The 14,202-nt window shown below is 43.4% G+C and overlaps 2 protein-coding genes across 11 annotated transcripts in view; one reads left to right on the forward strand and one right to left on the reverse strand.

Annotated features, from left to right (window-relative positions):
* The window catches only part of LOC136864159 (dynein axonemal intermediate chain 7), a 658,911-nt gene that overhangs the window by 275,101 nt on the left and 369,608 nt on the right, over nucleotides 1-14,202 (reverse strand). The window contains exons 8-9 of the mRNA XM_068226132.1: nucleotides 12,494-12,511; nucleotides 3,404-3,418 (exon numbers count right to left, since the gene is read on the reverse strand). Of these exons, the coding sequence (XP_068082233.1) occupies nucleotides 3,404-3,418; nucleotides 12,494-12,511 (33 nt within the window). The remainder of the gene's footprint in view (nucleotides 1-3,403; nucleotides 3,419-12,493; nucleotides 12,512-14,202) is intronic.
* Nucleotides 1-14,202, forward strand: part of LOC136856716 (toll-like receptor 13) — a 222,203-nt gene that overhangs the window by 72,097 nt on the left and 135,904 nt on the right. For 7 of the 10 annotated variants that reach the window (XM_067134780.2, XM_068231077.1, XM_067134778.2 and 4 more), the window contains exon 1: nucleotides 11,871-12,094. The exons of 1 other annotated variant lie outside the window; for it this stretch is intronic. The gene's annotated coding sequence lies outside the window, so the exon portion shown is untranslated. Of the gene's footprint in view, nucleotides 1-11,870; nucleotides 12,318-14,202 lie in introns of those variants that run through there. 2 more of the 10 variants (XM_067134777.2, XM_067134781.2) reach the window with 2 other exon arrangements.

Raw genomic sequence — 14,202 nt, forward strand, 5'->3', positions numbered from 1 at the left:
TTTTTTCTTTAAATCTCAGTCAGCATGATTTCCTTAATAGACATGAGTATTTATGAAAGTGTTCATACTTTCCCATGAATGTTACTGCAAATGATTACCACGATAAAAGTATAATCGTGTGCTACGACACCAAGGTTTCACTCCGAACTCAAACTGTGTTCTTTATCCCGTTCAAACAAAATTGTGTATTATTTCTTCTGAAGTGTGTAAGTTATTTGTGTGTGACTGACAGCAGTGTCTTTGATAAACTCTCAAACAATCATCTATTTTATTTAATGTCAAGTGTGCCTAACAATGAACTGTGCTTTTCCTTTCAACCTTATTTCTTCGTCAAAGTGTTAAGTATTATTTCATGACTGACAGCAGTGTCTTTGATAAACTCTAGAGCAGTCATACATTTCTTTCAATGTCAAGTGCTACTTTATTTAGTGGAAAATCACCACGAACTGTGCCAAGTGCATGAAGAATTTTCAGTTTCAGTCATTCTATTCATGAACTGTGTGCTTTATTTTCTTCCAATCTCAATGCTACTCACATCTACATCTTTAGTGAACTCTTAAATTCTATCTACAAGATTAAGAGTGAATTCGATGGCATATCCCAACCATATTAAATGAAACAGTGCTGTTAAACCAAAGTGTCGGGGAACTGTGTAATTCTGGACACTCGTATAAGTTATGTGACGAGTGATTACCCCGCAACATCGTCGGAGATCATCGGAGAACGTCGGAGATCATCCAGAACGTCGAAAGTTCGAGACTCAAACCCATTTCAAACCAACCTGGGTGTTCCGGCCTTATCTTAACATAATATTGGCAACTTCCAGAACGTGTTCCAGCCCCGTTCAGCCTGGTGAACTGGGAGCACGGGTCATCAAAAGGCGATGTTGAAGACAGCTACTATCAACAGTAAGGTGATGTGCACTTTGAAATGCATTTTTTGAATAAAACTATTATTCAATCAATTTAAAAAATTTCTTGTAGATAGGACCCTGCCTCCTGTACCAGGCCCTAGCTAGAAACCACCCAGAATTGCCCTGAGACCTACTTCGTGCTAACTTTAAAATTCATTCATAAAGTCGGGCTATTTTACTGGTACAGTATGTAGCTGTGCGAACTCCCCTCCTTTGAAGAAATTCACAATACAAAGTTTATTCACTGCCTCAAGGTGTATTCCAGTGACAAGTATGTGGATATGTTACTTATCTATGGAGAAGCTAGACAGAATGCATACCAGGCACAACACCTGTACCAAGAACACAAAATTATAATAATAATAATAATAATAATAATAATAATAATAATAATAATAATAATAATAATAATAATAATAATAATAGTAATAATAATAATAATAATAATAATAATAATAATAATAATAATAATAATAATAATAATAATAATAATAATAATAATAATCGTATGGCCTCAGCTACCGTTTGCAGACATTTCGATTTGACGCCATCTGACTGTCTGCTCGTCAATTTCGATGTTCCGTTTTTACTCTAGGTCTGCTAGATGGCAGACAGAGTAAATCAGATCTCTCTTGGGTGTCTATGGCTGAGATTTAATTAATTTTGTCGGGTAAATACCAAATGTATCACCAGAGATCTTTTACATGCCGACATCATACAACATGGAGTGTCGAATGGACTTTTTTCCGCACTTCAAAAATCCGACTACCTCTGCCGGGTTTGAACCCGCTATCTTGGAATCCGGAGGCTGACACTCTGCCATGGATCCACAGAGGCACTATTCGGACAGACAACCAACGGGCATGACATTTTGGAGTGTAGAAAGATGCCTGCAGGATACTGCATCCCTGGGAAGGACACAGCCTATTCGAGATCATCCTGTGAGGTCTGCTGACAATGAAGAGCTCACGTTTGATGCTATCCGGCGTAACCCTCATACTAGCACACAGGCCATTGCACAGAAGACGTGGTGGTGGTGGTGATTTTTGTTTTAAGAGGAAGTACAATGAGGTAATCATCCTCTCTGAACAAATAAGTGGAAAAGAAATTTAAAATATAAAACAAAAATATTTATTCAACAAAGGAATTTGGAAACAGTACAAAATAAAACAAAAAACAATTATAGAATTAGGCCGAAAGGATTACTAATGTATCAAAAGGGAACGTACATTCCATGAGTAACAGTACACTTGTAATTTATATACCCTTGATAAGTCCACTGTCGCACATAAAGGGGATGACGAGATCAGCAGTAGTCGCGTCATCGGCTAGTATGCGTTCGAGTGTTTCCTGCAGGCCGAGGCTCCATCTTAGTCCAGAGAGATCGGTGCACTCTGTGAGGATGTGGTCCACGGTGAAGTTGGCACCACAAGAACACACTGGGGGGTCTTCCCTATTTAGGAGATAAGAGTGCGTGGATTGTAAATGACCTATCCTCAGCCTGCACAGTACTATGGCCTCTCTCCGTGAAGGTTGGAAAGAGGACCGCCACACGGTAGTTGTCTTCTTAATTGCTCTCAGCTTGTTGGGAGTTCGGATATCTAGCCACTCCGATTCCCAGGATGCCAAGATGGTTCGACGTAGCTGAGAACAAATATCCTTAGCAGGTACGCAGGTACACTGACTGGTCTTGGAGGTAAATGTACAGCTTCCGTTGCAGCTTCATCCGCAAGTTCGTTTCCCGCAATCCCAACGTGGCTTGGAAGCCACCTGAAAGTGATTCTGGTGCTAGCATCCCTTAATCTGGCTAGAAGGTCATGTATCTGCTCCACAAGTGGGTATTGCGAGAAACAGGTTTCAATAGATTGCAGAGAGCTTAATGAACCGGTACACATAAGAAGGTGGCTTCTTTCGCCACATAGTGCAAACTGCAGAGCCTCTAAGATAGCGTAAAGCTCTGCAGTATACACGCTACATACTTTAGGGAGCGAGATCTTCGTACTCATATCATCAATGACGAAAGAGCAACCAACATTATCTCCGGTTTTAGAACCATCCGTGAAGATAAGTCTCGCAGCCAGATATTGGTGAACGAAGTCCTGGAAATGCCTCCGATAAACGGAGGAATCCGTGTTCACCTTGGGTCCACGCAGCAGATCTAGACATATATCCAGTCGCGGAACCAACCACGGAGGTACCTCGCTAAGAGTTCGTTCAAGACAACCACCGATATCAATATTCAAATCATGACACAAGTATCAATCCGAAACCCAACCGGCCGTGCGGCATTCGGCCGGTCTTGGCACCGCTGGTGGTATTGGGTACGATAGATGCATTGATAGCTTAGATGTAGCAGCATTTCACGAATTTTGGCAGCGTACGTGAAGAGTAACTGCTGCCTCCTTATCCGTAAAGGTGGAACTCCCACTTCAGCGAGTAGGCTGGGAATGGGGCTAGTACGGAAAGCACCCGTTGCCAGCCTTACTCCACTATGGTGAATACTGTCTAAAAGGCTCAGCGTAGATTTTAATGCTGAGCCGTAAGCCGCACTTCCATAGTCAATCCGGGAGAGGACCGTAGCCGTGTAAAATCGTAGCAGTACCGCACGGTCAGCCCCCCACGAAGTGCCGCTGAGAAACTTAAGCATGTTAAGCCTCTTCATGCAGGCAACCTTCAATTGACGGATGTGGGGCTGCCACGTAAGTCTCTTATCAAAATGGAGACCCAGGAATCTCCTGGTGTCAACCATGGTAAGACACTGTTTCACAAGCGGAGCTCTGGTTCGGGATGCACAGGCCGACGTCGACAGAAGTGTACAACAGAGGTTTTTGCTGCTGAAAATCGAAAACCATGTTGCAGGGCCCATCTGTTGACTCGGTTAATAGCTTGCTGTAGCTGTCTCTCAGCAAACGCCACCCTTCTGGAGCTGTAATGCAGAGCTAAGTTGTCTACATACAGCAAAGGAACGACTGCGGGCCCAGCAGCGACAACTATGCCGTTGATGGCAATTGCGAACAGCGTGACACTCAGTACCGATCCCTGAGGTACTCCATTTTCCTGAATATAATATTGAGAAAATGCATTCCCTACTCGGACTCGAAAGAGACGGAGTGACATGAAGTTCTCAATAAACTTTGGCAAATTTCCCCGAAATCCCCACTGGCGTAGTGTGGACAGAATTCCATATCGCCAGGTAGTGTCGTAAGCTTTCTGCAGGTCAAAAAACACGGTGACAAGGTGTTCCTTCCGGAAAAAGGCCTCCTGAATGTCACTCTCCAGTCTGACCAGATGATCAGTGGCAGACTGATGAGAGTGAAAACCACACTGGTAGTTAGACAAGAGACCCTCCTTTTCACGGCCCACACAAGGCGCCGGTTAACCAGCCTTTCAAATAGCTTATAGAGGCCATTTGTAAGGCATATTGGCCTATAACTATCCAGAAGTTTTGGATCTTTACCTGGCTTGGGAATTGGTATCACAATTCCCTCACGCCATTGAGATGGAAACACTCCCTCACTCCATATTCTGTTGAATAGGGTGAGGATATCCTTGAGACATCTCTCAAATGCTTGGATTTTGTCTGGTCCAGGAGCCGTATCTCTGCATAGCGCGAGTGCACTCCGCAACTCCCACTCCGTGAAGGGCACATTGTAGGGATGCGAAGAGATGGTGTGCCTCTGCTTCGCGCTTAATTGGAAGAAATGCAGAGTCGTATCTCCTAGAGCTGGACGTATCTGTGAAATGTGACACGATGTGGTCTACAATGACTGAAGGAATCGTAACTATATCTCCATTAATGGCGATTCTGGGTATTGAGGGCACATTCTGTACTCCGACAATACGGCGGAGTTTTGTCCACACTTGTGATGATGGAGTATGTGTCGTGATGGATGACACATACTTTTCCCATGTAGCTTTCTTACTTTCTCGCATCAAAAAACGGGCCTTCGTGCGCAGACACTTAAAAGTGATATGATTGGCCACCGTAGGATTCCAACGATAATGCTTAAAAGCCCGTCGGCAATCATGTATGGCCGCTGCAATTTCGTCCGTCCACCATGGGACCTGTTTCCAGTGACAAATACCAGATGAGGAAGGAATTGTTTCCTCCGCAGCAGCCAAAATTCCAGTAGTAATGGAAGAAACGTGGTCGTCAACAGACTCCAGCATATCATCAGCCATCACTGCGCGTTTCAAAAATTCTGGCCAATTTGCCCGCCGAAGTAACCAGCGCTTGGGTACTTCGGACTGTCTTTGATTCAAGAGAGAAATAATTATCGCGAAGTGGTCACTATCACAGAGGTCGTCATGTACTTGCCACCATAGCAGGGTAACTAGCGCACGGCTGCACAAAGTGACATCTAGGTGTGAGAATGTGCCATGTGCGCTGCTGAAATGTGTTGGTTCCCCTGTATTAAGCACGCAAAGATCAAACAGGTTGATCATTCGCTCCAGCATCCTTCCCCTAGCACAGGAAGACGGAGAACCCCCTAGTATGTTACGGGCGTTCACATCTCCCAAATTGAGGAAAGGGGGCGGCAACTGAGTGATCAAATCTTTTAGTGAACGAATTTCAAGGTCGTAATCCGGTGGAATATCCACATTGCAAACCGTTGTCATTACTGGCAAGGGAATGCGAACTGCAACTGCATCTAGCTGAGTACGGAGCGGTACTTCTTCGCTGAAGATGTCGGAGCGAACTAGGGTACAAACGCCCCCAGTTGCCGCGCCATCCACAGCTAATCTGTCTTTGGAATAAAGACGATATGCTCTCATAGTCATGTCGTGTCCAGGTCTCAAACGAGATTCCTGTAGACAGACTATGGAGGCCGCATAGATGGAAATCAATTGACGTAACTCAGCTAGGCAACAGTGATAACTACTGCAGTTCCACTGTAATAGTGCCATTGTGTGGATAGGTAAAGCCTCGAATTCAGAGCAATTTCTTACCCTTCGTTCGGTCCATTACCTGCCAGGTTCCGCCATCTTTGTCGGTATCGTTATTGTCACAATCACCATCCACGACAATGAGTGGTTCAGTCACCATTGTCTCCTCAGAAGAAGGAGGCACGGTGACTGGACCCTCCGCGGATGGTGATCTCATTGTTCGGGAACAGTGGGCCTTCTTCCTGGGAGAACTAGGTTCTCCAGAAAGTGATCGAACAAGAGGGTGTCGGGGCCTCTTGCTCTTGCCCACTGTTTTTTTCTTTTTTGGAGGAGAGCCGGCAGATGGCTTGCCGGATTTCTTCGAGGATCCAGTGGACCCCGACTGAATTGGAGAAGGCTTCTTATCCAATTTCTTAAGGGAGCTCTGTGGCTTCACCTTCTCCTCCTTTATGATCTGGGCATTGGAAGGAGGGCTGGACTTTCCAGCCCTATTTGGGGAAGTCTTTCCCCCCGCCCTGTTGGGGGAGGACTTCCCAGCCGAACGTTCCTGGGTAGGGCCCTTCCCAGGCAACGTCGACAGTAACGCTCTTTTCAGTGCTTCACGATTTGAATCTCCAGTTTCATTAGTTATTGAATTTTGTTGCTGGCTATGACTTTTCAATGCATTTTCAGTACTGGTGTTCTGTACAAAACTCTGTGGAGTGATCCGCATGTTTGCGACCTTTTCAGCAAAGGAGATGGAGAACTCTGGAGCAGCCATGGACTTGAACTTCCTCCGGGCGTCTGGATAAGATAGCTTATCCAGCATTTTTATCTCCTGGATCTTCTTCTCCCTCTTGAATGTGGGGCACTCCTTGGAGATGCACACAGGTGGTGGTGTGCATTCAACCCCAACATGCTCGCACTTCTCACACATTTGCAGGTTGTCGAACCTGTACATCGCAATGAGGTGTGGCCAAACTTTTGACAGTTATAGCATCTCATTGGTGCCGGAATATATGGACGAACAGTCAGACGATACATTGCCACTTTTATCCGTTCAGGTACGGTCTCGGCGTCGAAGGTAAGAATGAAAGCACCCGTATCAAGTAGCTTATCACCCACACACCTCTTTAACCTCTTCACGTCAGTTACACCCCGATGTGCTAGGTACCGGATCATCATATCATCGGAAGACTTAACCAGATCCCTGTGGAATATAACTCCCTTGCAGGAGTTAAGGGTTTGGTGCTTCTCGATTTTCATCTCTACCTTTCCGAATAACTTGGCTTTAAGTAGCCGTCTGGACTGTTCAGACAGTAGATGTCTTGATAAGTACGGATCAATCGCGGAGCTTGCGCATCTCGTCGACTTCAACAGCAACAATTTCTTTGATGGAATTGCTGATCATGAAAGGACATTCATCAAGAAAACTCTTACCATCGACCCTGGAAGCAACCGGGAATCGAGGAAGACGTTCGTCACTTACATAATCCACTGGAACTGGAGTATACCGCTTTCGTTTCTTAGCAATCTTAGATGCTGTTTTTTGAAGGGTGCCACCCTTTGGAACAAAAGAATTAGAAGAGAGAGGTTCCGTTTTTGGTCCCACGAGTACTCCGGAAATATGAGGTCGACCTTCGGCAGAGCCAAGGAGATGTACCGAAGGCAAGGCTATTTACTCCAGAGGGCGCCCAGTATCTGGAGGGGGTCGCTAGGAACTACTCTCCCAGTAGCCATGCATCACCTCGCCACGACCCCAAACCTGTGATTGGGGGAGGATAAAACCTCCGTACTAACCTAATCTACCCGAGGCAGAGAGGGTGGCCAGACAGGAAGAGGAATGAAATTTAAGAAGGTGAGAATAGAAGGGTAGAAATAGTGATGAAGAATAAAGAGCACAGACACCTCTCAAGCAACTCGGGCAACACCTTGTTAGTCTGGCCCTACACCAAGGCCAATCCAGCATGGGTAACCCTAAGCTGACACAGCCCTCGGGATCAACAAGCACACAAGCCTCCACACCGACGTCAAGGCCATGGTGTCCCTAGAGGGGGCACAGAAAACAAACATCAGTCGAGCGTCTGTTATGCGGATATTGCATACCCACCGGTTTTACCCGTACCATCTGCACTTACACCAGGAGCTCCATGGTCATGATTTCAATGCCCAGGTGGCATTCTGTCAATGGATCCTACAGCATATGGACACTGAACCTGCTTTTCTAGCGACTCATTTACAGACGAAGAATGATTCCACAACAATGGAACTGTTAATTGCCATAATATGCATTACTGGAGTGATGCATTACTGGACTGTGGATAATTCCTATTGGGTGTGGCAGACAGCTTTTGAGGTGAATGTATGGTGTGGAATCATGGGTGATCACCTCATCGGTCCCCATTTTTTGAGGGCCATCTAACCAGCCAACACTATCTGTGGTTTCTCCAAGATGAACTACCACCGTTTATGGAATATGTGCCACTTCTTGACCGCTGCGGGATGTGGTTTCAACATGACGGAGCTCCACTGCATGTGGTGGTGGCCGTCCGGAACCATCTCCATGTGACGTATCCTGATAATAATAATAATAATTTCGTGTGGCTATTTCTAGCCGGGTGCATCCCTTGTAAGGCAGACTCTCCGACGAGGGTGGGCGGCATCTGCCATGTGTAGGTAACTGCGTGTTATTGTGGTGGAGGATAGTGTTGTGTGTGGTGTGTGAGTTGCAGGAATGTTGGGGACAGCACAAACACCCAGTCCCCGGGCCATTGGAATTAACCAATGCAGGTTAAAATCCCCGACCCGGCCGGGAATCGAACCCGGGACCCTCTGGACCGAAGGCCAGTACGCTGACCATTCAGCCAACGAGTCGGACAAAGGTAAACTCGTGTCCTCATCCCAAGGTGGCGCAGCTCTTTTCAGGCACACCCCCATTGGAGGTGAGCTGCATGTACCATTTCAACCACATACCAGCCCTCCTGCCAGTCTTAAATTCCTGACAGTACCGGGAATCGAACCCGGGCCCCCGAGGACGGCAGCTAAGAACACTAACCGTTACGCTACGGAGGCGGAGACGTATCCTGATAAATGGATAGGAAGGGGAGGACCTGTCCCCTGGCTGCCAGACCACCCAATCTTATGCCCCTAGATTTTTTTCTGAAAGGCCATGTAAAACAACTGGTGTATGCACAGGAGCCAGGCAGTCCTTGTTACCTTGGACAGCTCATCATCGAGGTATGCCGATCCGTTTCGCCAGAGATGTTGCAACGGGCCAGATGGTCCTTACAACATCGTGCACGGCTCTGTATCGACCACAGAGGTTGTCAGTTCGAGCAGGTGCTGCGTTAAATGACATGGATAACTGAAATCCTGTTACATGTTTTGCTAGCCTCTATCAATCCAGCTCCATAACAATGGCCTCTTTCAGGACCAAATAAACAAATCAGTCTATGAAAAATACTCGTATTAAGTATACAACCTTGCCGCATCCCAGGCAACTGGCTTAAAAAAATTACTTGCATGGGATTTGAACCTTCTAACCCTCGAGCACTGTCAACTATCACACATCCTACCACACGTTAGCCATGTGAGCTACTGTGTCACTTGACCTACGGTGCCCACTTTCCAGCCTATACAGTACCATGCTCCCGATCTGTGCGTCCATCTCCTGCTTTAAAGTACGTGTTCTGCATATCTGTACTCGTTTTAGAGGTTCATTTAAGGTACCCATAATGAATTAATAGTGGCGCTCGTGATTCCTGCTGTCTTCTAGCTCGTAAACACACATCTCGTTATATTACCCCGGTATAGAGAGAAGGACCGATGTCTTTCAGAATTGTAATAAATGTGAAGGGATGCGTAAAACTAGATCGCAAGGGGCTGGTGGACCACCCGTTATATGGGCATTGTCCAACATCCTGACATTGAAATGTATTGTTCTGATGCTCTTTTGGAAATCCAGGCAATGCCACGCAATTGTTTCAAAGCACTTATGAAGTACCTACATTTGGTGTCAGAGGAGGAACAAACCTGGAAAAATAATGATTACCTGTACAAGATAAGCCCGGTACTGGATCGTGTGTGAGTTTTCAGAGAGATTTACCAGCCAGAAAAGGAATTGTGTGTTAATGAAATCATGATCCCTTTCAAGGGCAGGCTAGGCATAAAACAGTACATGAAGTCCAAACCTACCAAACGGGGAATGAAGGCATAGGTTCTTGCTGCAAGATATTGAAATCTACCTGGGGAAAAATTAAGAGAGGAATAAGGATTTGTTGCTTGGTGAACAAATTGTTCTGGATTTGAGTAGGAGCTACTGGGGGCAAAATCACCACATAAACTCAGATAATTTCTTCATCATACCAAGACTTTCTCAATACTGCATGAACACAAGACGTATGGATGTGGAATGGCAAGAACAAACAAAAAATACTGACCAGGAGCTCTAAAAATTTCCAAAAATTTGAAACTAAAACAAGATGGTTCCAAAACCTTGCAAACTGAAGAAGTCATTGCAACAGTATGGCATAATAAAAGAGATGTTGCCCTCCTTAGTACTAACAGCTATCCTGAAAATTTTGTTATGGTCAGTAAGAAAACAGGACATGGTAAGGAAAGGATCAACATACCAATCCCTGAAGCTGTAATCAACTATACGCAATGTATGGGTGGAGTTGATCGAAGCGAACATTTTTGCTTGTACTACGGTGTTGGCAAACCATCAGTAAAATGGTGGAAGTACGCTTTTTATTTTAAAATAGACACTGCTACAGTGAATTCATTAATTGTGTTCAAAGTAACAGGTCTACCAGCAACAGACATGGAAGAACACAGTCAGACTTCAGGAAAGCAGCTTGTTAATCAGCTGACAGGCAATTTTACTTGCTGCAAATGAGTAGGTGGAAAAGAGGTTCCCCTACTGCCACAACATCTCGCAAACAATTACATTCAATAATAAATGTTTCTGGTGGAGTAAAGAGTTGTGTCTTGTGCACCTATGATAAAAGAAGGACTCCATCCGGAAGAAATGTGCAGTCCGCATATTAGTGTAAACAGTGTGATATAAGTTTGTGTAAAATCAATTGTTTTCTGGTGTTTCACCACCAACAAAGAGGAGTCAAAATCTCTAACATTATAATGATCTCTAATGTAATAACCAGATATTGTTAGCTTTTCTTTGGTGAAACAATTATCTTTCTATGTTTGTTGGTTCTTGTATAATACAAGAAAAAATACTTTCCTTTCTGGAGATAACATATATATGAATGTGGCCGGGACAGGGTTAAATGACTGACTATAGTTTGTTATGTCAGACATCAGTTTAGAAGCTGGTTGGAACCTCAAAGAGCACCATCAAAGTTTATGTGATTTTAGGAAAATATATTAATTTAATGAATCTAATTAATGAAGGAAAATATATTAATACAACATAGTAATTTTAGAGCCAAGAATATATAGTAGATGATAAAATTGACTGTCAGATGAGAGAATACACTTTAACAGAACAAAGGCCATTAAAATTGAAGCACACTAGGCAAGATAAGGTGTGAAGTAGGTTGCTGTTCATGCTATCATCACTGAGCCAGAAAGTACTATTGTAATACCAATGACACTATGAATGACACCTTTTATAGCTCTGTGGGCTCTGGCTTTATCCTGAATATTGTTTCTCAGTACCACCCTTACCTCATAAGCTTTCACAAATCACAGACACAAATATGACACATATCAGTGAAAGCTAAGCTATGTTTTACTTCAGTGAGTGCAATGAGATAGATGGAAAAACAAAAGCTTCCATCAAAGATTTGAAAACAGGTATAAACATATGACTACCTTGGTATGTTTTGTTGACATAAGAGGTATCAGATAACTAGCACTGTAACATTTGATGCAAAATAATGAAGAGGAATAGAAATGTCATACTCATCAGTTTCCACTGAAGGCAGTATATATTATGTGTACTTGAACAACACATTATATTGATTAAGTAGAAGAGGTGAACTTATCAGTCATTATCAAAATGAAGAAAACAGGTGGACGTCATGTGAGATAAAACATATAAGCTGGTAATAATGTGTCCATTGTTTGTGAGTCAAGAGCAGGGGATCAAGGCTAGTGAGATGCCAATATTGAATCTAGCTCATGTCATATGTGGAGATAAGATTAGTATGCATGAGAAGATCTTGATTTTTAGTATAAGTGAGTGTCAGCAGTGCAACTTTTCACTGAAATGGAAACAGCAATGTGCTTCAATCATACTGAATTAGATGTGTGCAATTGATTTACAAAATAACCTGTAAATACTGAAAAAATGTAAGAAATAGAGAGAATTGGTGTGTAAGACAGAAATGTCAAACACTTCCCTTTTATTCATTATTATATCTAGTAAGGAAGCTTCACTACATTAACACAACATAGTCATTTTGGAGTCAAGAATATATAGTACTGTAGATAATAAAGTTGACTGTCAGTTGAAAGAATACACATTGACAAAAGAAAGAAAACTGAAAATATTTTTACATTTCTCTACTAAGAGGTAATATTTTCAATGCATATATTGCAGTTCATAAATTCATTTTTTCAATATTTTGATATTATTTGAGAGTTTTCATACATTTAAAAATGATCACACAAAAACTCATTCAGTCATTCTCATGATGTCATGTTTGAAAATTAGATTTCAGTCATCATTTATCTGCATTTAGGACTGACACCCATGTGGCAGATTCCCTACCAGTACTAACTGTTTACCTAGTCTTTTCGTAAATTATTTCAAATAACTTGGAAATTTATTGAACATTTCCTTTGATACATTATTCCATTCCCTAATTCCTCTTCCTATAAATTAATATTTGCTCCCAGTTTGTCTTCATACAAAGGGTGTACTATATTGCTTTACACTTTTTTTTTTTCTACCCAAATGAAGTACATTACACATCAGTTATTCCGTCCACCTTCTCAACATAATCTCCTTGTAACAGTATATGCACTTTTGCCATCAATGTGTCAGTCTCCCAAGACCTTCCCAAACCACTCTTTCGGAAGGCAGCATACCCATGCCTTGACAGCTGTGTCCAGTTCTGCAAAATCCGCAAAATGGTGATCACACAGAGGTTTCTTCATATCCCCGAACAGGTGAAAATCACTTGGTGCCAAGTCGGGAGAGCATGGTGGGTATGGCAGCATCGTGAATGCCACTTGATCAATGGTGACGGTCTCATCACGTCACAAGCCTAACTATGAAGTCGGCTGGATCTTGACCATGGCATTGCATAAGTTCTCTGCACACGTCCACACGCCTCTGCTTTTTGTCTGCAGACCAGAGTCTAGGCACCCGTGTGGATGATACCTTCTCCAACTGTAAGTGGCCATGCACGATCTGCTGCAGGGTGTTTTGGCTAATTCCCGTGGCTGCCTCCATTTCCATAAATGTGATGCATTTGTTTCCTTGGATGGTCTGTTCGAACCGGGCAATATTGGCTGGTGTTGACACTGTCACATTCCTTCCAGAAATGGTTCCCTTGTCCACCGATGTGTGCCCTGTTTTCCAACCTTCCTCCTAGTTGTAAACTGTTTTCCGTGACAGCACATGTTCTTCTTGTCATAGGAACCAAGTTGTATAGCACTGTCCCCGACAGTTGCTTTCCATGTTGTCTGCTCCTACGCTGACAGTGTTGTTATGAAATGGCTATGACGAGTGCATTCATTGGACCCTGTATGAGTGCTGCTACCAAACGGTGGAACAAGACTCTAGGTACACGTCACAACCTTCAAAAGTGAAATGTGAACCATTTCTGGACGTACAAAAAATAAAGTGCAAAACAATATAGCACAACCCTCGTAGTATGGTCTTTCCTACCTTTACATGCTCCACTAAAGCTTATTCGTTTACCAATGTCATTCCATGCCATTTCCCCACAGATAGCTTGGAACATCCTGCTTAGGCAAGCAGCTCATCTCTTAATTCCTAAGTCTTCCCAGACCAAAGTTTGCAACATTTTTGTAACACTACTCTTTTGTCAGAAATCACCAGAACAAATAATGCTGCTTTCCTTTGAATTTTTTTCAGTTCTTGAATCAAGTAAACCTGGTGCAGGTCCCATGCACTGGAACCATACTCTAATTGGGGTCTTAACAGAGATTTATACACCATCTCCTTTATATCCTTACTACAGCTCTTAAATAACCATGTGAAGCCTTATTTACAACCCTGTTAATGTGATTACCCCAATGAAGATCTTTCCTGATATTAATACCTAGGTACTTTACAGTGATTCCCAGGAAATATTTCCACCCCATCAAAATAATTAAAATTGAGTTGACTTTGCCTCTGGGTGTAACTTACAACCTGACTTTGCATCCCAGTTACCTTCATACCACTATCTTCTGTCCATCTCACAACATTGCTGAGGTCTTTTTGC

This window comes from Anabrus simplex, chromosome 1, assembly GCF_040414725.1.
Source record: "Anabrus simplex isolate iqAnaSimp1 chromosome 1, ASM4041472v1, whole genome shotgun sequence".
NCBI lineage: Eukaryota > Metazoa > Arthropoda > Insecta > Orthoptera > Tettigoniidae > Anabrus > Anabrus simplex.